The following is a 24,349-nucleotide window of genomic DNA, read 5'->3' as shown; positions in this document are numbered from 1 at the left end:
CTGAAGCAGAGTGCACTGAACTTAACCACTACGCCATGAGCCAGCCCCCAAAATTGCTCATTTTTACAACTAGGATCATGAAGACATGAATGAGAGCTAGTGCTATATAATGCCAAACATCTTTTATTTGGAATTATATGAATAAAGGCAAATTCCCAAAATTTCATCTTCAAGAAGGAAAGTTGATAAATGTATTTTAGAGCCACGGTTCCCATCTGCAATTGAAGACATTCTTGGGTATCTCAGATCATCAAGAGTGACACAAAATCTTCAAAACAAAACGAATTTTACATCAATTTTATTTTAAAAACATATATAAATAGGCCAAATAACACTCAAGCCTGAGGGGGCTGCAATCTTTTTAAAGAACATAATAGTCCAAAAAGACTAGTACTTATTGCTGATTCAGCTCAGTTAGCAGCCCTCTTCAGACAGCAGCACAACCGCTAGCAAATATTTAACGTGCACTTTTATAACGGGCATGAGATTCACAGAGCCGTGAGCCACAGCCTCACCCTCAAGGAGCTTACAGTGTAGCTGGAGAGAACGAAACACCCAGAACAGACACAAAGTCCACGCATCTATCATAACAAAAGCAATTACTGCGTAAGTCATCACAGGGTTTAACAAATGAGCCATAGGAGTACCTTAGCAAACACACACTACGTCAAGTTTTAACCTGACATATCAACAAAAAGTTTTTATTTATTTTCTGTTCACCCATGTTTCAACTCAACTGAACTAGAACAGGAAAACATAATTCGAAGCCAAAGGTACCATTATGTTTGTTGTCCCAACAAAGGGATGGATGGTTCATGTCCTAGAATTTCTCCACGCTTCTATATCCAGATGTCAGTAGTTCTGACTGCCGAACCGATGCACAAATTCAGACAGGGAGTAGACAGCTCCCCACCCTACCTCAGGATCCATGCTGATGAAATCATTCAGGTTCATTTTGGAATCTAAAAAAGGACACGAGAGAAATGTTCACTGAAAGCATAATTTTGGTTTAACAGCAATAAAACAACCCAGAAGACGAAAAGTAAGGAAAATTATTCAAATAGATAAGAGTTCAACATCACCTCTGTGGTATTTCTTGTCTCAAAGGCATAACCTTAATCTAATCAGGACAAAACATCGCACAAACCCAAACTGAGGGGTCCTCTACAAGATAACTGACCAGTACTCTTCAAAAGTGTCAAAGTTATAAATGAAAAGGAAAAAAAAGGAATTGTCACAGATTGAAAGAGACTGAGGAGACATGACAACTAAATGTAATATCCTGGGCTAGATTCTAGACCAGAAAAAAGAAATCAGTAGGAAAACTTCCAAAATTTAATTAAGGTCTACAAGTTAATATTGTATCAATAGTATTACGTCAATATTTTTGTATCAATTATATTATTTTCTTGGTTTTAATAATTACACTATGGTTATATAACATGTAATGTTAGGGGAATCTGAGTAAAGGTGTATAGGAACTCTCTGTACTGTTTTAGCAAATTTTCTAGATGCTAAAATTATTTCAAAATAAAAAGTTAAGTGAAAACATGCATGAATAATCATACTGCCAGTTTATAGGACTCAACTGCCAATTTACAGAGGAAATTCAGAGGATACAAAAAAGATACAATCAGCAAAATTCAGACTATTTCTCCTAGGCTCAGTTTCTTCAAGAAATAAATTACAAGAAAAAAACAAAGAGATGGACAAGGAATCTGCACATTAAAAAAGATTCTTAAGAGACATACCAACCAAGCACAATCTGGGGATTTTATTTGGACCCTGATTCAAATAAGCAAACTGGATGAAAAAAGATTATGACTTTGTGAGATAACTGTGAATCTGAACGCTGACTAGAAAGATATAAAATAATTTTAAAGAATTACTGTTAATTTGTAGATGTAGTAATAGTATTGTGGTCATATTTTTTTTAATAAGAAATTCTTGTATTTTAGAGAGTCATACTGAAATATTTAGACTTGAAAGGACATAATATCTGGGATTTGCTTTGCTATCAAAGTAACACGAGAAGGGGGAAAGTGGATGAGATATAAATAAATCGACTGGCCAGGAGCTGATAACTGTTGAAAGTCTGATATACTATTGTGTCTGGTTTTGCAAAGGATTTAAATTTTCCGTACTAAAAAATTTTTTAGGTGTGTACAGATTTCTGCTTCTGCCCATCAAAGAACTGTTATGGGAAGTGTACTTCCACTGTAATCTACCAGAAAACTGGACAATATACATGAAGCAACTGTTTCCAGACACTGGACAATGGGCAGCATCCGACCATGACTCCTGAGGAAGTAGAAACAAGCGAGAGAGCCCTCGGATCACTCCAGCTTGCTGCCCCAGGCCATTTCCAGAGCACAGCATAGAGCGGGGAACACAAACAGCCGGGCAGTCTCCCTGAGGTGAGAAGACAGAGGTGGAAGTCCAGGAGGGCCCAGGCAGCTAGATCTGGGGAAGGAGAGTATCAGAAGAGGGAGCTGTGCAGAGAGAGTTCCAGAGACCAGAGGGGACCCACCCCACGCACGCGCACACACACACCCGTCTTTAGCTAAGTACTGATCTCACAAGGCCAGGGAAAGAAACACCAGGAAGTAGCTGGTCTAATAACCCCCAGAACTTCCACAGTCCCCACCAGTGAGGGTGGAGAGAATTCCTAACACACAGGCATTTGGTAGAGTCCTCAGATGGGTCATGCCAGAGGAGTGGGGCTGAATTAGTGGAAGGCTGCTCTCAACCTGCACTCAAGATGCTTAACAGCAGCCTCGAAGGGATCCAACTGACTCCAACTAATTTAACTGCCCGCCAGAAGAAAATCCAACACCATTTTTAAAAAGCACTTCAAGATCCAGAAACTGACAATGTAAAATTCACAACGTCCAGCATCTAACCAAATATCACAAATCATACAAAGAAACAGGAAAATATGACCCAAATCAATCAACAGAAACAGACCGAAATGACAGAGATAATGGAACTAGCAGACAAGGACCAGCATAAATACTGTAGGTTCCATATGTTCAGAAGAGTAGAGTAAAACATGAGCGCGAGGAAGAGAGAAATGGAAGATAGTAAATAAGCCCCAAACGGAATTTCTGGAGATTAAAAATAAAATATGTAAAATGAAAAAAATGCACTGGATGGGATTAACAGCAAATTAGTTAATGCAGAAGAAAAGATCAATGAATTTACAGACAAAAGAACTATTCAAAATGAAGCACATACAGAAAAAGTCTGAAAAATATGAACAGAACATCATTGACCTATAGGAGTAATATCAAGCCATTCAACATACGTGTAGCTGAAGGATAAGAATAAAAAAAAGAGAGGGGTGAGTCAGAAAATAATGGCCAAATGTTTCCAAATTTGACGAAAACTATAAATCCACTAATCTAAGAATTTTAACAAACCTCAAGTGGAATAAGCCTAAAGAAAACTACACTACAGTCCATCATAATTAAATCGCTGACAACTAGTGATAAAAGAGCTAAAGAACTGAAAGAAAAACCATGTGAAGCCAGCATTCATTACCCAACAAAAATATCTTTCAAAAAGAAAGGTAGGCACTTAGGACATAGAAAACTAGAACAGTCACTACCACCCTTAAACAAAAAAAGCTAATCGGCAAAACCAGAACTTTTGTTGTAGTCATCAGAGAGCTGGGGATGCAGGATGACCAAGAAACTGGAAACAAAGGAGAGACAGACACCACCAAGGAGAGGTGGGCGGAAGTTCTTGCTTACCTGGGTAGATGCCAGACTCCACATAAGCAGGATGTAAGTCGGCTAAAACGTTTAACAAATTGCTAAAGGAAACCTCAACTTCTGAAATACAATAGTATTGGTTTTCTAGGACTTCTAAATATAATTAAATAAAAAATGATTACTATCTGCAGGCATTCATTACTTAAAAAGATCAAGGCACAAAAACAAAATAAAAATTTAAAAATGCATATATATGTATAACAAATAAGCATTTGCCTATAACCTCCCCAAGAGGCACAATCACATTTCTATTTACATGAAACTAGTCATTGAGCTCAGCACAAATTAGCCAATGTTACTGTAACACATCTGAGGGCAAGAAGATGAGTGGTATATGCAGACAAGAGGCAGCAGGGGCTCAGAAAGAGGAGGGACAAATTTGGTGTACTCTGTAATTCAGTCTAAGACTTGGGAAATGTCCTTAAAAACTGAGCCATGGGTAGCTGATGCTGGAACTGAGTCTTTAGGGCAAGGCTGTACAATTGGAAATCTAAGCTTCCTTCTTATCAAGAAAAAAAAAATGAGTTCCTTTCTTTAAAATACATTAAATGCTGAATTGAAAACAGTGGTCCTACAGACAAATGGCCCCCAAAATTAGTAAGTGAATAGGCTTAATCTTAATGCATAACACATCAAATATACTAAATTTTAAGTCATAAAAGTCAATCCCATAACTAAATGCAGGGGACTGAGTAAAGCGGCTAGTAAAATATCTAAAACACGTGTTAATTTAAAGTTTGACGTTTTCTTGAACCATTTTTTTCTTTTTTTTTAATAAAACACTACTAATTAGCGAACAGTAATTCCCACTTATCCTAACTTTGAATGGATTCCTTTGATAAATACAGGGCTTGAAGTAACGAATTTACCACATGAAAGAACAATACAATGTGGTTAAATTATTACATGAGAAACCAACATGTTTACCCCACAGTCAGAGCAGACTTCTTTTAGTTTCAACCCCAAGTTCAGAGGGCCGCCGATGAACTGATCACACATGTGGCAAAAAAAGACATTGTTTTCCCCATAGAAACCCCTCCTCAAGCACCGTGTGCTACCTGACCTGCCACTTTCTAGCTGTGCCCCTTTGGCAAAGGGCTGATCCTTCATGACTTCCACCTTCTATCAAATGTGGAAAGGAAAGCTTGCCCCGTTGAGCTGTGGTGAAAACTAAATCAAACTCATATGTAAAGGGGCTGGCAGAAAGCCTGGCACAAAACGGCACCTACTGGGTACCAGTCATCAAAACCCAAAGGGATGACTCAAATAGGATCATGGCTGACGTGGTGTTTACTGAATGCCAACTATGCACTAGGCTCTGCATTAGTGCTCATGTCCAAAAGAGAAATGGGGAGCTGCCCAGGGTGCATTGTTCCAGACCACGCGCTGTACAGCCAGTTGTCCAAAACTCAGAGGTAGACCCATCAAACCGCCTCCTAACCTACGAGCTATCCCATTACTAACGCTGAGGCTGGGAAGCAGGCTGGTGGACCAAAAAGCAATTCCAATATAAATGTTAAACTTACAAGAGCTTTTCACGGAAAGCCTCAAAAATCAGTTTGCATCCTCTTTTAGTGTTCACTCCCTTCGAATATGCCAAATATATTTTTCACTTTCTTCCTTGCTGAACTCTGAATATGGCTGTCCTATTTTTCGGACATGTTGCACAGCTCACAGAGCACTTTCACTTAGACAGTATCGTCCATGAGATGGGATGATCTCACCAACAAATGGCAAGGCTGTGAAGTACTTACAATCATAAATAATGTTCCAAACTCATGTGAAGGCCAAACAATAGCAATAGGGCGAAGAATGCTTTATCAACTTAAATCTCAAGAAATTATTAATTGGCCTGATGCCTAAAAGCACATAACTGAGATGAGCGGTACCATAAAATCCGCTGGCTCTCACCTCCCTCTCATGCAGATTTTATTACAGAGCCAGTGAAATGACATGTCACACATCACAAGGCTGCACTGGGGATTTCTTTCACCGTAATGTGAAACCCTACCACAGGAGGGTGCTACAAGCCCCACTGTTAAATGACACAAACACGCAGATCTCCTGAAGTCCAGTGTCCCAGCAGTAGGTACAACCAACACTCCAGCAAGTGCCGTGGTTCTGCTCCTTATCACCTCTCCTCTCCCACGGGTTCTTGAGCCTCCAGTCCTGCTCTCTGTACCTCCTTTTCTGAATCTAATAAACAAACAGAACTATACTCCCACTTCCCTCCTTCTACTCAGAGAGTTTTAGTAAAAGAATAATGCCATTTTTGTCTTTGGTGAAGGGGAAAAGCTGAGCTGCACAGTGACCGGACATCTTTGGCTCACCTCCAGTTTCAATGCACGGATAGGACGGAGGAGGTTCTCTCCAGTTCCCACTGGAATCTTTCATGTGAGAACGGTCAGAAGCAAAGTTCTTCAAATATGAATCTGCACGGATCACTCTAAATTTCCTGCAGATACATCAACATTCATTTATATCAGGGAGGTATCACAATTGAAATTCTAACTCAATTTTTATACAGATTCATTCTCTAGGACATGCACAAAACTACGTGGGCATTTTTACTATTAGTAATACACGAATATACATGCAGCTTTATTACCTGTCAAAGAAGCCACGAGAAATGATCAGCTGAAATCCAAAACTACAAAGGCACAGAAAGATATCTGGTTCCCTTTATTTACTCAATTATGTATCAGGAGCAAAGAGCATAATTTTCAGGTGCTGCCATCACAGCCCTCAAAATTTTGGCATCATAAGGCATTCAGCTCCCCCACCCCACCCCGCCCGCCCACACTCCCAAAAACAAGAGTACAAGAAAATCCCCAAAATGACTTTAAGAAAATGTCTGGGATCGTATCACACAAATTTTTAAAAGACTGCCAACCATTTATACAGTGGACAACTTTTACAACTTTAAAATGTTTTGAATTATCTGGGTAGTCATTTTCAAGTATCAATTCAATGGTGATGCCAAGACAAGTGATCTTTACGAAAGAAATGCAAAAACAAACAAACTCTGTGTACTTGTCAAAGTATGACTCCAGAAAGTAGGAAAATCCACCCTGAATTTCCTCACCTTCTAAACTGTGGATGGATGTCCTCATCAGACTTAAAGGCGTCTTCTACGTAAATGTCAAAGGGACAGGGAAATGGCAGGACGGTGTCGAGATCGTAAATGAAGCTCTGTCCTCCACTTGAAACATGAAGCAAGACAACATGGTAATCCTAGAAGTCAAAGTTGCTGAAATTAGCCAAGATACTTTATGACGGTGAATTCCAACATTACAGTAATAACGCATATATATCATGAAAAAGGGAAACAAGGCTAACACAGCCCTCCTTATGACACCAAAATAAAACAAACACAAAACACTGAAATCAGATCAAATGTCTAGTGACAGGGAACAGTTAACTAAAAAGTGGAAATGTTCATATACATTAATAATGTATACCCCTTGACCCAGCAATTTTACGTCTAGGAATCTATCCTACAGAAAATGGCCATACGCATGTAAAGAAAATCTCTGCAGCATTGTTTATAATAGTGAAAATACAGAAACAACAAAAACCCACCAAGAAGGGAATAGTTAATAAGCCACGATGTGGGAATATGATGGAATACTGTGCAGCTGCTAAAAACAATTAGATAAATTTATGTGGAAAATAGAAAAAGGTCCATATTATACAGCTGGAAGGAAAAAGCATCTGCAGGATATGTATTATACATTATTTTTAAAAAGCTTTGTGTATATAAAGACACACACGTGCCTTCAGAAATACATTTGCATGCATATGAATACAGAGGGAAAGTCTGCAAGGATATCTTGCAAATTATTAACAAATGGAACTGCTTAAGGTTAGCAAGGAGAGGGGAAGAAGGACTTTAATTTCTTGTTTTATACTACATTTGTAATTAAAAGAAAGAAAAAGCTTGGTTTTCTACTTTTTTTTTTTTTTTAAATCAGCCAAGCCCTAATCCATAACCATCAAGGAAGATGGATAAAGAGAACTTCTCCCACACAGCTCAGGCACAGTGCCTATGGGAATTCCCACTCTCACTCCCAGACACTGGGCACTGCCGGGAGGGATGTGAGGGAGGTTATCAAGGGGCACGAGGGCAGGCTGGTGCTTTGAGTTCCTCAGAAGACAAACGCTCTCAGAGGGAACAGCAGTGAGAGAGAAAAAGTTCAATCACATTAGTACACTAGTAACACCGTCTTACATTTCTAGTGCTTGGGAGCTTACAAAGCACTTTCTCAAATGTTATTTCATTTGACCCTGTGAGGTGGGGAAGATAATTAATTGCGACTGGCCATGGTGCACCATTAGAGCCTGAAGTGCTTCCTTTGGCTCCAATTCTATCTTAGTAAAGCAGAAACAGCCTCAGAAATGGATGCTTTTTCCCTGTACTCCTCGTAATGCAGCCTACTCTCTAGATAAATAAACCAAGAGCTGCTCCCCCTGTAAGAGTCCACAATTCTCTTCCCCTGGGCTTGTTCACATTACTCCCCTCCATCCGCAGCAACCGTCTCCACCTCTCTCCCCACGTCCATCACTTGAGCTCCGGCTCAAATGCTTTCTCCCCCCGAGTCCATTTTTGACTTCTCCCACCCCCAGCCAGAAGTAGTCTCTGCCTTACCCAAAATCTCTTTCTCTCTTGACATCTTCTACCTCATAGTACAGTTTTTCTGAAGTACATACTCTCTATTATTTGTGGGAAACTCTTCTGTTGAAACACAGATATGAAGATGAGAAAGATAAGTCCTGACCCTCAAGGAAATCCCAGAGAAGTGAGTGGGACATGGAAGAATTGTTGCCAGACAGCACGATGATGAGACAGAATAAGGAGGCAGAGAACATGCAGGTAAGGGAATCCTGAAGTCGGGGAGCCTGCTTCAAACCTCAGCCCTTCTACCTACCAGCCTCAGTTTCCTCTTTTATAAAATGGAGATAACTGCAGTGTTTACCTCAGAGTGTTACTGGGAGAATTAATGAGATTATTTATGTAAATGTGTGGTCTTTCTAAAAGCCAACCAAGAAACAGAGGGAATGGAGGCCCAACTGCCAAGAAGAGTTTCACTGAGGAAGGGCAGCCATTGCTGAAGGGAGAGCTTTCCAGAAAGAAGATATGACTTGTGAAAAGGCATTAACAGTGAATACCTGCAACCTGCTGGTTAGTTCAGGTCCATATTCCTACATACCAGACGGCTGATGACTAGGAATTGCCTTCCTAGTGCAAATGTGGAGCCAAGGAACGCAGATTTAAGCAGCAGCCTCACTCTCTGAGCTGGGTACAGGGCTCGCCCAATTGCCAGGGAAAGACCGGGGGCTGGGGGAAGGGATGCCCAGCTAGAAGGTGATCTGCTCCTTGGGGTTTGGTTTCTCTACACACTCCAGGGGGCCTACCCATTTCCTACAAGAGGACAGCAGTGAGGCACGGATAAATCCACCAGGGGGCACGGGGAGACTTCCTGCAACAGGATTCCCCACCCTGAGCTGCCATGAGATGTCGTGTAAGGGGGACATGACCACACGTCCTTTCCCTAAGACAGGAAGCAAGGCCATGACTCAAAATCAGCTGAGTGGCAGCACTGGGGATGACTTCTAGGGCAGACGGACAGTCTGCAACAGGGGTTCCGTGGCATTGCTAACAATAATAGCTAACACCTCTCGAGCACCAGGACCTGACACCACACCAGATACCAGGGTAATGCTTCAAAAGCATTCTTTCAGTTAAGCCCTCAACCCCACGGACCAGTGGAGGACACTGAAGCAAGAGGGAAAATAATATGTCCAGTTCACTCAGTGCAATGGAGGCCTGGCACTTAACCCCAGTCTGCTGACTCCGAGCCCTCGCTCCTAACCCAACACTGCTGGATTTGGGCTTTAATGCTAGAGCAGATCAGCTGCTGGTGAAGGAAGCGGGAACGTGAGCTCCATGAGGCCAGAGATTTGAGTCTATTTTGTGCCTGGCATGTAACAGGCTCTCAATAAATATATATGAAATAAATGAATGAAGGCAATTCAGATGATCTTATTTTAAATAACTATCCAAAACTAGACGTCTGTTACATAATCATGAATGGAGTTTTTCTTTTTCTTGATCTTCGTGTTTATTAGCATAAACAATTCCGTTCTTCAGGGGACCAGGTGAGGGTGACATAGACGTGACTGGAAAGGACGCAGGCCTGACACCTAGTCCCGCCCCGATCGGCTAGATGACCTTGAGCTACTTGCTCTGCCTTTCTGGGCTTGTTTCCTCACCTGAAAAATGAAGGGGATGGAGTAGATCCGTGTTTTTCAAATTCCAGTCATGTCACCTGGCAGTTTGCTAAGAACAGTAATTCCTGAACTCTTCTCTGAATTGACTAAATCAGAAAGCTGTATGCTTAACACAGTCTCCAGACAATTCTAATGTGCAGCTGGACTAGATCCCGCTAAAGTTCCTTCCAGTGCTAAATGGATCAAAGTCTAAAGGATCATAAATATATCTGCCACATCAGCCATTTAAAATCTTTGCTATAATAATGTCAAAATTAAAAGAAAGCATGCCTGTTAAGTGCTTCTCTCTGAGGCCAAATAACATCTATTCTCAAGAAGTCAATTTATTAATAACCATCATAGCCTTTCTCTACTGGCCTATCGTTTCTGCTTTACCAAAACGTAAAGACCACACGGGCAGTCCAGCCCAGCGGCGCAGCATTTAAGTGCACACGTTCCACTTTGGTGGCCCGGGGTTCGCTGGTTCGGATCCCGGGTGCGGACATGGCACTGCTTGGCAAGCCATGCTGTGGTAGGCGTCCCACGTATAAAGTGGAGGAAGACAGGTACGGATGTTAGCTCAGGGCCAGTCTTCCTCAGCAAAAAGAGGAGAACTGGCAGCAGATGTTAACTCAGGGCTAATCTTCCTCAAAAAAAAAAAAAAAAAAGACCACTCAGGGATTACAAGTACTAATGCCTCAGAGGTTCTCTGTATTGACCATCTTACCCAGATCACAGGTCCATCTCCAGGTCTTGCCTGCTGTTTCCAGATAGGTATCTATGAAACACAATAAACTTCATAAGCCACAACTTCAGTTAAACCACTAGTACATTCTTTAAAGAAACACAGAGAGGAAAAATAAAATATTTCTAAGCAACCAACAACCAAGGTGAAAGAATGAGTGAAGAAGAAGAAATCCAAATCCTGCCACATGTCCTTAACAATGAAAGAGCAAAAATTAATTATATGATGTTCTTTGGAGAGTAGAAAGAGACCTGGACTAGGAATCAGGCCTGCCAGGTTCAAGGCTTGCTTTCCCGCTTAATTATTCATGGGACCTCCCTAAGTCTCTACTTCCTCATCCATAAAACGGAGACAGTTGTCTGAACTTTGCCTACTTCACAATGTTTCCATTAGGATCAAATGAGATGATGCTTGCAAAAGCGCTCTATAAAATATGAAGGGCTTACTTTTTTTAATACTTTACATAGGTTTACTATAGTTCTATCTAAACTCCAGAGACAAAGAAATCTTTACTTCAAACCCGAGATACGTGACTCTAATCTAAGCAACTTAAAAAGCTTTAACTTAATATGTAAAGAAAACAGACTTAATCTGTGTAAACACACCATCACTTATTTCCTTACTACAAGGAAGGAACTAAACTCTTCTAAATCAACTATGCCTCGTAAGGAAAAAAAATCTCACTCAAAAATAAATTTTACAATGTTGCTGTATTTTATAAAGCAATTTTAGAAAAGTACTAAACCCACGTTATATTTAGCTTCTAATATCATCTTAAATCTCGTTTTCTTTCTGCACTCACTCGCCAACTTACCATCTTCCTCTCATTAGATATGAAGACAGCGTAACACTCTTCTAAAGGATACTGGTCATGGTTTTTGATGTATTCACAGAGTTTCCAAATATTTTCTTCACTGAAATAAAATGATTGTTTAGTCAATATAATTAAGCAAGAATGCTCTGTCTTCCAAATTTGAACAAAAGACTGATAATGTCCTTAAAAAGTTGGAAGAAACCTCAAACATGGTCTTATCCAACAACTGGGTAATGTTTGACCCTCCTCTAAAACATCCCCCACAAGGTGTTACCCTACCTATACTGTGTGTGCACACCTCTCCAAACACAGAGCTCATTATGCCCCCCAGCAGTGCTTGCGTATGGAGGCATTTGATAACTGATCCAATGCTATGTCAACATTCTACAAGCTCTGGGCCCCGTTATTGGTATACAGCTGGCATTCCAACCCAGGCACTTAAAATGCAAGAAGCTTTGAACATCGTGACCTCTCTGAGGGTCTGCTTTTCTGATTTGTAAAATGGGCATAATTACATCATATTATAAACACTCAATAAATCTTAGTTAACATTGGTTCCCCACTCCCCTTAGGAATGGGCAGGATGGGTATTTTGGATAGGAGGGCTGCCGGCTGGAAAGGATGGGGGCAGTTATGTGATCTGTCCAGGAATTCTTTCAGAAGGAGCCCCTGGGAGTGGGATTCCCCAGACCCTTCTGGTAAGGAGGAGGTCCTGACTTTTAGAAAGTTCTCTCTCATACTGAACTGAAATCCAGCTTCCTGTAGCTCTGCCCCAGATGAATCCCTCTTTTATATGACAGGCCTTTAGTTATCTGAAGCAGTGGTCAGAACCTAAGTAAAGCGATGCCCAGTGGATCAAACCAAGCCACAGTGGTAGCCACAGACACACTCCCACGTGGGCAAGAACAGTCAGTGCTGGCTGTGTTCAGAGCCCAGCCTCTGTGTTCCTGTCTTTTTCCAACGAGCCACACAGCACCTTTGTTCAAAATAAACTACACCAACACTCTGCTCACACACACAACTCAATCTGTCAAGGCCTAATTTCCAGCCATCTACACCACGCTACCTAAAAATGAAGCAATGAAAGGCATTGAGGACTGTCACCATTTTATGGAGTACATACTTTCAATTCACAAGTCTAGCCCTTCTCTACTGTCTCAATGCTCCGTATGACCAGGCTTACAGTACCGAGGTTGAGCATCCGTATTTTTCTCCTATGATTTTGTTTTTCTCTAAAATATCTTAAGAAACCTTACAGAAAAATGGGTGGTAGAGGTAACAGCAGAAAATTGCTACTAACTACTTCCAAAGGATATGTAGAATGGAGTAACAAAAATTTACTGTTTCATAACATGTAATAGCCAAAATTTTTTCAATCTGTATGTTCTAAGACCAAGTTTGGCAAAGACATCTGTCTGTCCAGCCTATAGATGTTTTGGAGAGCTGACCACAAACGTCTTCAACAACTGTGATGTACAAAGCACAGTGCTGAGTGCTTAGGGGCCATAATGATAAATTATACCTCACAGACGGAGAGAGGAGACACACAGATCCATAAATAAGCAAGCATCATAGAAGGCCATAAAAGATGCATAGAGAAAGCATAGAGGAGGGAGTCATTCATTTTAAGGGATGTGGGAAGATGGAAGGGGGATAGGTCACTAGTTTCTTCTTGTTTTTTCCCCTTCCCCCCATCCCGAGGATGGGCAGAGTTAATGCAGAGAGTTTGAGAATTCATATGAACCAAGCACTGGTGGGGGAGGCTGAAGACACATGTGACTTGGACACACTTTGCCTATTATTTTTCAAAGATGTGTGAATGTTACATAGGGAAAAATCAAATTTAAACATAAGAGTTACTGAACTTGTAGTCACTTTTCATCATCAATTTTTTTTTGAAGAGTACAATTAACATCACGTAGGAGGATCTCAAAACTTCTGATGTTAATAAAAAGAGGGCGTTAGGGGCCAGCCCCATGGCCAAGTGGTTAAGTTCGCACGCTCCACTGCGGCGGCCCAGGGATTCGCCAGTTCGGATTCTGGGCATGGACATGGCCCTACCCATCAAGCCATGCTGAGGCGGCATCCCACATTCCACAACTAGAAGGACCCACAACTAAAAATACACAACTATGTACTGGGGAGCTTTGGGGAGAAAAAGGAAAAATAAAATCTTTAAAAAAAAATTTTTTTTAAATCTAGACGCACTGAACAGTAGGACCGATAATATGGAGGAAAGAATTAGCAGTTTGGAAGATAGAAATATAGAAATGCTGCAGGCAGAGGAGAAGAGAGAGCGAAGACTAAAAAGAAATGAAGAAACTCTCCGAGAATTATCTGACGCAATTAGGAGATGCAACCTAAGGATTATAGGTATACCAGAGGGAGAAGAGAGGGAGAAGGGGGCAGAAAGCCTATTCAAAGAAATAATGGCTGAGAACTTCCCAAACCTGGGGAGGGAGATGGAACTTCATGTGACAGAAGCCAATAGATCTCCAAACTTTATCAATGCAAGTAGACCAACCCCAAGACATATAGTAGTGAAGCTAGCAAAGGTCAACGACAAGGAGAGAATACTAAGGGCAGCCAGGCAGAAGAAATTAACCTACAAAGGAATCCCCATCAGGCTTTCAGCAGACTTCTCAGCAGAAACTTTACAGGCTAGAAGAGAGTGGAATGATATATTCAAAAATCTGAAGGACAAAAACCTACAGCCAAGAATTCTCTACCCAGCGAAAATATCCTTCAAATACGATGGAGAAATAAAAACTTTCCCAGAGAAACAAAAATTAAGGGAGTTCATTGCCACCAAACCTCCTCTTCAAGAAATGCTCAGGAAAACCCTCATTCCTGAAAAATCAAAAAAAGGAAAGGGACTACAAAACCAAGAGCAACAGAGATAAGTAGAAGGACAACAACAGAGAGTAGCAGCTCTACATCAGAACAGACTAAACCATGGGACGAGAAACAAAGGAAATTGAAGAGAACCAGAAAACAAGACATAAAATGGCAGCGGTAGGCCCCCACATTTCAATAATCACTCTAAATGTAAATGGATTGAACTCTCCAATCAAAAGACACAGAGTGGCAGGATGGATCAAAGAACAAGACCCAACAATATGCTGCCTCCAGGAAACACACCTCAGCCCCAAAGACAAACACAGACTCAGACTGAGGGATGGAAGACAATAATAATTATCCAAGCTAATAATGAACAAAAGATAGCAGGTGTCGCTATACTAATATCAGACAAAGTAGACTTCAAAGTAAAACAGGTAAAGAAAGACAAAGAGGGACAGTATATAATGATAAAAGGGACTCTCCACCAAGAAGACATAACACTTGTAAATATATACGCACCCAACACAGGAGCACCAAAATTTGTAAAGCAACTCTTAACAGAACTAAAAGGAGACATCAACAACAATACTATAATAGTAGGGGACCTCAACACCCCATTAACACCAATGGACAGAACATCCAGACAGAAAATCAACAAGGAAATTATAGAATTAAATGAAAAATTAGACCAGATGGACTTAATAGATATATATAGAACACTTCACCCAAAAACAGCAGGCTACACATTCTTCTCAAGTGCGCATGGAACATTCTCAAGAACAGACCATATTCTGGGAAACAAAGCAAGCATCAATAAATACAAGAGAGTTGAAATGATATCAAGCATCTTTTCTGATCACAATGCTATGAAACTAGAAATCAACTACGAGAGTAAAGCAGAGAAAGGTGCAAAAATGTGGAGACTACACAACACGCTACCGAACAAACAATGGATTATTGAAGAAATTAAAGAAGAAATCAAATATTATCTGGAGACAAATGAAAATGAGAACACGTCATACCAAATCATTTGGGATGCAGCAAAAGCAGTCCTAAGAGGGAAATTCATCACAATACAGGCTCACCTCACTAAACAAGAAAAAGCTCACATAAGCAACCTCAAACAACACCTAACAGAATTAGAAAAAGAAGAACAAACAAAGCCTAGAGTCAGTAGAAGAAGGGAAATAATAAAAATAAGAGCAGAAATAAATGATATTGAAACTAAAAAGACAATAGAAAGGATCAATGAAACAAAGAGTTGGTTCTTCGAAAAAATTAACAAAATTGACAAACCCTTGGCCAGACTCACCAAGAAAAGAAGAGAGAAATCTCAAATAAATAAAATTAGGAATGAGAGAGGAGAAATCACAACAGATACCAAAGAAATACATGGGATCATAAGAGAACACTATGAAAAACTATATGCCAACAAATTGAACAACCTGGAAGAAATGGACAAATTCCTGGACTCTTACAACCTCCCCAAACTGAACCAGGAAGAAATGGAGAATCTGAATAGGCCAATCACAAGTAAAGAAATAGAAACAGTAATCAAAAACCTCCCCAAAAATAAGAGTCCAGGACCAGAGGCCTTCTCTGGAGAATTCTACCAAACATTCAAAGAAGATTTAATACCTATTCTTCTCAAACTATTCCAGAAAATTGAGGAAGATGGAGTACTCCCCAACACATTCTATGAAGCCAACATCACTCTGATCCCCAAACCTGACAAGGACAACACAAAGAAGGAGAACTACAGGCCGATATCACTGATGAACATAAATGCAAAAATCCTCAACAAAATTCTGGCAAACCGAATACAGCAATACATCAAAAAGATTATACACCATGATCAAGTGGGATTTATACCAGGGACACAGGGATGGTTCAACATTCACAAGTCAATCAACGTGATACACTACATCAACAAAATGAGAAACAAAAACCACATGATCATCTCAATGGATGCAGAGAAAGCATTCGACAAGATCCAACACCCATTTATGATAAAAACCCTCAATAAAATGGGTATAGAAGGAAAGTACCTCAACATAATAAAGGCCATATATGACAAACCCACAGCCAACATCATACTCAACGGACAAAAACTGAAAGCCATCCCTCTGAGGACAGGAACAAGACAAGGGTGCCCACTTTCACCAATCCTATTCAACATAGTACTGGAGGTGTTAGCCAGAGCAATTAGGCAGGAGAAAGAAATAAAAGGAATCCAAATAGGCAATGAAGAAGTAAAACTCTCGCTGTTTGCAGACGACATGATCTTATATATAGAAAACTCCAAAGAATCCACAGGAAAACTATTAGAAATAATCAACAGTTACAGCAAAGTTGCAGGGCATAAAATCAACATACATAAATCAGTAGCATTTCTATACACAAACAATGAACCAACAGAAAAAGAACTCAAGAACTCAATCCCATTCACAATCGCAATGAAAAGAATAAAATACCTTGGGATAAATTTAACCAAGGAAGTGAAAGATTTATACAATGAAAACTATAAGACTTTCTTGAAAGAAATGGACAACGACATAAAGAGATGGAAAGACATTCCATGAACATGGATTGGAAGAATAAACATAGTTAAAATGTCCATACTACCTAAAGCAATCTACAGATTCAACGCTATCCCAATCAGAATCCCAACGACATTCTTTACAGAAATTGAACAAAGAATCCTAAAATTCATATGGGGCAGCAAAAGACCGCGAATTGCTAAAACAATCCTAAGTAAGAAAAACAAAGCTGGAGGCATCACAATCCCCAATTTCAAAACATACTACAAAGCTACAGTGATCAAAACAGCATGGCACTGGTACAAAAACAGGTGCACAGATCAATGGAACAGAATTGAAAGCCCAGAGATAAAACCACACATCTATGGACAGCTAATCTTTGACAAAGGAACTGAGGGCATACAATGGAGAAAAGAAAGTCTCTTCAACAAATGGTGCTGGGAAAACTGGACAGCCACATGTAAAAGAATGAAGATTGATCATTCTTTTTCACCATTCACAAAAATAAACTCAAAATGGATCAAAGACTTAAAGGTTAGGCCTGAAACAATAAGTCTTCTAGAAGAGAATATAGGCAATACACTCTTTGACATCAGTTTCAAAAGAATCTTTTCGGACACTATAACTCCTCAGATGGGGGAAACAATAGAAAGAATAAACAAATGGGACTTCATCTGACTAAAGAGTTTCTTCAAAGCAAGGGAAAACAGGATTGAAACAAAAAAACAGCCCACTAATTGGGAAAAAATATTTACAAGCTACTTATCCGACAAAGGATTAATATTCATAATATACAAAGAACTCACACAGCTTAACAACAAAAAAACAAACAACCTGATCAAAAAATGGGCAGAGGACATGAACAGACATTTCTCCAAAGAAGATATAAGTATGGCCAATAGACACACGAAAAGATGTTCATCATCCCTAATCATCAGGGAAATGCAAATCAAAACTACACTAAGATATCACCTTACACCCGTTAGATTGGCAAAATATCCAAAACCAAAAGTGACAAATGTTGGAGAGGTTGTAGAGAAAAAGGAACCCTCATACACTGTTGGTGGGAATGCAAACTGGTACAGCCACTATGGAAAACAGTATGGAGATTCCTCAAAAAGTTAAAAATAGAAATACCCTATGACCCAGCCATCCCACTACTGGGTATCTATCCTAAGAACCTGAAATCAGAAATCCCAAGAGTCCCATGCACCCCTATGTTCATTGCAGCATTATTTACAATAGCCAAGACGTGGAACCAACCTAAATGCCCAGAAACTGACGACTGGATAAAGAAGATATGGTATATATACACAATGGAATACTACTCAGCCATAAAAAAGGACCAAATTGTTCCATTCGCACCAACATGGATGGACCTGAAGGGTATTATGTTAAGCGAAATAAGCCAGAGAAAGACGAACTCTATATGACCCCACTGATAGGTGGAAGTTAACACATAGACATGGAGAACCGCGGTGGTTACCAGGGAAAAGGGGGGGTGGGGGGAGGGCACAAAGGGTGAAGTGGTGTGCCCACAACATTACTAACAATAATGTACAACTGAAATCTCACAAGGTTGTAATCTATCATAATCTTAATAAAAAAAAAAAAATCATTGTTTGGGGGCTGGCCCCGTGGCCGAGTGGTTAAGTTCGTGCGCTCCGCTGTAGGCAGCCCAGTGTTTCGTTGGTTCGAATCCTGGGCGCGGACATGGCACTGCTCATCAAGCCACGCTGAGGCAGCGTCCCACATGCCACAACTAGAAGGACCCACAATGAAGAATATACAACTATGTACCGGGGGGGGGCTTTGGGGAGAAAAAGGAAAAAAATAAAATCTTACAAAAAAAAAAAATTTTTTTTTTAAAAAGAGGGCCTTATTCTTGGAAATGCTAGGAGTCACTGTTGGAATAGAAAGAGTCCTGGATTTGGTGTGAGTTCTGGCACCAATGTAACTGGTTAAAAAAAAAAAAAAGTGGGATGTGTGATGATAATGTCCTAACCTGTCAGTTGATTATTTTGATAGTAGAAAGGCTAACAAAGCAGCATTAGGGTCAACATTCTGCAAGGGTTACTGGGGATGGGCTGAGGTCAGAGAAGCATAGAGAAGGGGAGGATTCCTGCCACACAGCAGGTGCCCAACAAATGCCGGAAAAATACAAAACAATTACAACCAAATCTGAGTGCTCTGCAAACCACACAGTGCCACACAAATACTGCCTACCACTATTATCATTAAGCTGGGTCTTAAAGGTTAGTAACATCTGACAGAAGCTAACAGAAGCAGAGAGAAGGCATTTATTTCAAGTCAGAAGAACCCACAAAAACAAATGTAGTAAGTAACAACTGTACCTATCTGATGTGTTCAGAGAGAGCGAGCACTGTCCTCACTCAGAGGTGACTTTGCCCCCAGGGGACATTTGGCAATGTCTGGAGACATTTTTGGTTGTCACAGATTGGGGGAAGGTGCCACCAGTAGAGGCCAGGGATGCTGCCTCACATCCTACCACATACAGGACAGCCCCCCATAACAAAGACTTAACATACTCAAAACGTCAACAGAGCCAAGGGTGAGAAACCCTGGGGTAGAGCAGAGAAGGCAAGTTCAAAATGAGGTTGGAGGAACAGACAGTGCCAGATCTTAGAGGGCCTGCTATGCTCAGGATAGACTTTACTGTCTATGCCTGTATTCCTTGAAAAGTAATCGATAGAACAGACTCAGGCCCCTGCACTGCGCTGCTCACACATCCAGACTGTCTGAGGTGGGACCCTAAGATCTACACGGTTTACAAGCTTCCAGGTGATTCTCCAGCACATTCAAATTTAGAACAGCTTTGGGCAGTGTGAAGCCAGCGAAAGTTAGAGACCTGACGGGACAGGAGCGAGCTGGACAGGGAGGCCTGCTAGGAAGGACTGGAACAGGCCCTGACAGCCAGAGAGGGAAGAAACTAAAAGGAGAAGATCTATTGAAGAGACATTCACTTCCCACCATTCTTCCACCAAATCACTCCAACTGTGCCAGCCTCCTTGGTGTTCTGGAACACTCATGGCACACTTCCTTCTCAGATCCTTTGCACCTGCTGCTCCTCCTGCCTGGAATGATCTTCCTCCCATATCCACAAAGCTCCCACCCTTTTTCTTCAGCTCTCTGTTCAAATATCACCTTATCAACAACGTCTTCCTTAAATATCCTAATACTGTAGTTTCACTGGAACACAGCCATGCCCATGCATTCTGTCCACGACTGTATGAAACAGTATGAGTCACCATCCCTCACCTTGTTTTATTTGTTCTCACAGCACTTAACACCACCCAAACATGGCTTACCTGTTTTTGTCTGCAAAACCTAAGAGCCATGAGATCTTACCAGACCAGGGAAATCTATTTTGTTCACAGCTATATCCTTTGTGCCTAGAATCATGCATCACACACTCCAAGTGCCTAGTAAACACTTATTGAATGAATGAATAAAATAATGAATGGACGTTATGGACAAGAGCTAATAGGATTTAGGTGAGAGGCAGGGCAGAAGCATGGACTCAGGCATTGCAGAGGTTCTGGTTTCAACACCAAGACTTGCTACATCTGTGATCTTGGGCAAACAACAGGCACTCTGTGGCTCAGCCTTTTCATTAGTAAAATGAGGATAATGATGGTCATGGAACCTGTCTCCCAGGCATGGATGGAAGCACTTGGCACTAGGCCTCACATGCAGTAGGAGCTGAACAAATATTAAGCTCTTGGTGGCAGTGATTTGTTGACCAGCTGAAAGAAGAAAAGGAGGTTTCAGCCGGCCCTAAGGTTTCTTGTGCAGGGACTGGAAATTGGGGAAGAAGTCATTACTCAGGCAAGGGAAGTGCAGCTGTGGGAGTGAAAAGGACAAAGGTTAGGAGTGATGCTTCTGCTACGCAGGCGGCCTAAAAGAGGGGTACAGCGTGTGGACTCAGAGCCAAACTCTGCACGTACATCCCCATTCCTTCACTCACTAGCTACGTCCTTAGGCAAATTACTTGTACCCCTCTGTGCTTCAGTGTTCTCATCTTCAAACTGCAGAGAACAACACTATCTACCCGCGGTGGGGCTCCTGTGGTTCAAATGAATTATTTTACAGAAAGCACTCAGAATTACAATGCTTGGCATGCAGCAAGTGATGTGCAAGTGTAATCGCCATCAAAATGACAGCACAGCGGTTAAGATCATGGTTTCTGGTAAAAGAGGTCCCAAACTGGATTCCTGGCTGCTACTAGCTGGGTGACCCTGGCAAAGTTACTGCAAAATCTCTGTGCCCCCATTCTTTCTCAAAATTAAAATGACCTTCGCATCAATGTGCAACCACACAGGCTTCAATGGAGTTAATTTCCAAAGGCTCTCTGCCCTCCACCCTCGCCTCCAATCCCCCTTCCTGGCCCCCAAGCACTGAGATCCCGCCGAGAAACGTCCAAGCGAAAAGCGCCAGGCAGAAGTAATGCACCACCGACCCCACTGTTCCTGGGGAATCCGTCCCCCAATCCAAATGCCCACGCTCTACTCAAGAGACGAGGGCTGCCATTCCCGATCCCTCCTCCCCGCAAACTGCAAAACTCGCCAGTCGAGGCCCCGAGCGACCCCGGGGAGGGGCCGGGAAGAGGCGGGGCCCGGCTGGACGCCGCGGCCGAGCGAGCCGGGGAGATGCGGAGGCTGCACCCGCGCCCGCTCACCAGTAGCAGCTGTTGTAGACGCAGGCGTCCCGCGGGGGGCTGGCCGGCTGGTAGTGGGCGGCTGCGGCAGTGGGGACAGCCCCCTCCATGGCGGGCTAGCTTGCGCCGGGGTACCGGCCTGAGACGACCCGCCTGGAACAGCCCCTGGGCAGAGGGGGAGGAGCCGGCGTAATGCGGCCCGCGCTCGTCGTCGGGGCGGCGTGGAGGGAGCCGGGGGCCGATGCTGCAGTTCCCGGGCGGTGGAGCCTGGGACGGGGCGGGCGGGGCCTGGGCGGGGCGAGCGGCGCAGGTTCCCTGCCCGCGGGGCCCCGGCGGGAGGTGCAAATCCGAGTGGGTGGAGCCAGGGGCTGAGCGGGCGGACCCAGGGCGGCCCCGAGCGGACGGGGCCGGATCCGGTGGGCGGAGCCGGGACGGGACGCGTGGTGCAAGTTCCGGAAGGGTGGAGCCGGGGCGAAGTGGGCGGATCCGGGGTGGGGTGAGCGGCGTGAGTTCCCATGGGGCGGAGCCCGGGGCCAGGAGGAAAGCGTGTTCCGAGTAGGCAGAGCCCGGAGAGGTGGGTGGAGTCAGGGGCGGGGCGGCGCGATGGTTCCTGCTGCGGCGGGGCCAGGCGTGCTGCGGGCCGCGGTAACGGCGAGGGTTTGGTCAGCTGGGGGACACGAGAGGTTACAATCAGGGGTGGGCTTGGTGTTGCTAAGCCCTTGGACCCTGCACGGCGCTTCGTGAGTCTTCCGGAGGAGTCTGAGACCCCTCCTCCAACCCGGGCCGGGTTGCCAGCTGGGGAGGAGCCAGATGAGACGCCGAAGGCTCGACTGCTGCGAGTGAAATAGGAGAACCTTGTGTGTGAAAAACGTAGCTTTAGCGCTTGGAGCCGAGAGTCTGCGAGAGCTGGGGAAAGAGGAGGGAGGGGGCCGGTTGGTTCCAAATATGTCCGCGTCAAGACGGTTTTAGAGAGGCATATCACCCCCAAATCTCACCGTATTCGAGCATTTTTTTTAAGAAGGAAAATTGTATATATTGGTTCAGAAAGATAGTTTCCTTGATGTACTAAGTGAAAAAAGTTTAAAAAAGAGTCCGCATGGTATCCATTTTGTGTTAATCATGCATTTGTTTATTTGCTGGCAATCTAGAAGGAAAGATAACCAAACTGTTAAAACAGTGTATATCTCTGGTGAATGAAGGTATGGAAGGCTTTCACTTTGTGCTTTATAGCCTTCTGAATTGTGTGTATTTGCAATGGTCGTAAAGAGCTGATCAGGGCGCTTCCCATTGTAAAAACCGAAATTTTTAGCTTGGTTTATAGGCCATCTACCGTCAGATTTTCTCAATCTCATGAGTTCTAAAGACTGAACATAAATCCTTGCTTCGGTTATCAGTTTATTGCCCCTCAGCTCTGAATACACACTTCAATATAGGCTCTATGATAAATAGTGGATTTCCTTTAAGCATTTCTCCTTTAAAGTGAGCACAATGTTAAGCCTTCTCAGTAAGGTGTGCTGGAGGAAGAAGCTTCCTGCAGTTTCTGGAATTGGAGGTGGTCAAGAGAACATTTAGCAGGGTCTGCCCCAGCTACAAGCCCAGACATGGTCCGTCTGTGACCTTGCAGCTTTAGCTTGACAGTCATCTGTCTGCAGCCCTCTTGACACAGAAACCAGAGTCCCGCGAGACCTCGAGGCAGCCACCTGCCCCTACTCCTTCTGCAAGCCCTTCATGGTGTGCACGCAATTACCTGTGGCCAGCAGGGTCGCACACTGAGTTTTCCCTTTCCCCCATGCCTCCACTCTCCGCAGGCAATCTGAGGCCCTCTGCCCCTGCTGGCTCCAGGCCTCCCAAGGCATTCCCACACCACTGGTGGCCCATGCCAAAGGTGATAGCTCGCCTTTACCCCTCTTCTCTACTTTGCTTAATGGAAGTTAAATGTCAAGAATTAACTATGATAAAAGTGTAGCTGTAAGATACAAAGAAACTCTATATGGTACTTAAGGCTGAGGAAGAGTACTTAAGAAGGACAAGTATGAAAGGGGTTTGGACCTCGTTGGAGAAGGTGTAGGTTGGCTACCAGATAGCAGAGAAGTTCACTGGTTTACCCAGGCTGGAGATGGTCTGGAGCTGCTGGGCAAGCGGTAGAGAACAGAGTACAGAAGAACCAGCAGTCTCTGCCGTAATGTGCTTTCTTTATGCTTTAAACTTTCTCTTACAAATAGGAATTGCTTTTTAAATTGAAAAAATATCATATTTTAAAAATTCATATGATTTCATTATTTTCTTGTTGTTAGTGCTGTTGAGTCGATTCCTACTCCTAGTGCCCGTGTGTTCAGCAGAGTGAAACCCTTCCTGGTCTTTTTGCATCATCCTCTCACCTTCCGGTGCTGTATCAGACAATGCTCCCCTCCTATTCTTAGAGTTTTCATGGCCAATTTTTTTAGAAGTGGGTGGCCAGGTCCTTCTTCCTAGTCTATCTTAGTCTGGAAGCTCTGCTGAAACCTGTCCACCACGGGTGACCTTGCTGGTATTTGAAATCCTGGTAGCATAGCTTTCAGCATCACAGCAACATGTAGCTGCCACAGTATGACAACTGACAGACAGGTGGTGTGGTTCCCTGACCAGGAAGCAAACCCAGGCCTGGGCCACCGTGGTGAGAGCGCCAAATCTTAACCACTAGACCAC

The 24,349-nt window shown here is 42.7% G+C and overlaps 1 protein-coding gene across 1 annotated transcript; it reads right to left on the bottom strand.

Moving 5' to 3' along the window:
• Positions 1–282: 282 nt before the first annotated feature.
• NTAQ1 (N-terminal glutamine amidase 1) lies at positions 283–22,505 on the bottom strand. The gene is made up of 6 exons (XM_001497710.5): positions 21,686–22,505; positions 11,606–11,705; positions 10,774–10,824; positions 6,862–7,010; positions 6,107–6,231; positions 283–962 (listed from the first exon to the last, which is right to left on the bottom strand). Exons 1-6 carry the CDS (start codon positions 21,772–21,774, stop codon positions 853–855), a joined length of 624 nt encoding a protein of 207 aa, XP_001497760.1. The 5' UTR covers positions 21,775–22,505; the 3' UTR covers positions 283–852.
• Positions 22,506–24,349: the final 1,844 nt, after the last annotated feature.

Source organism: Equus caballus, chromosome 9 (assembly GCF_041296265.1).
Source record: "Equus caballus isolate H_3958 breed thoroughbred chromosome 9, TB-T2T, whole genome shotgun sequence".
In the NCBI taxonomy this organism is placed as follows: Eukaryota; Metazoa; Chordata; class Mammalia; order Perissodactyla; family Equidae; genus Equus; species Equus caballus.
Note: the sequence above shows the minus strand (reverse complement) of the source record. Positions and strands in the feature narration are given on the sequence as shown.

Bases quoted from the DNA above. Each gene is read 5' to 3' on its own strand.
- NTAQ1 (XM_001497710.5), bottom strand. From the start codon at position 21,774: ATGGAGGGGGCTGTCCCCACTGCCGCAGCCGCCCACTACCAGCCGGCC. The intron at 10,825-11,605 runs GTAAGTTGGCGA...TGTGTTTCATAG, and splicing joins TATCTAATGAGAGGAAGATG to ATACCTATCTGGAAACAGCA. The intron at 963-6,106 runs GTGAGCCAAAGA...GTCCTTTTTTAG, and splicing joins TCCGTGCATTGAAACTGGAG to ATTCCAAAATGAACCTGAAT.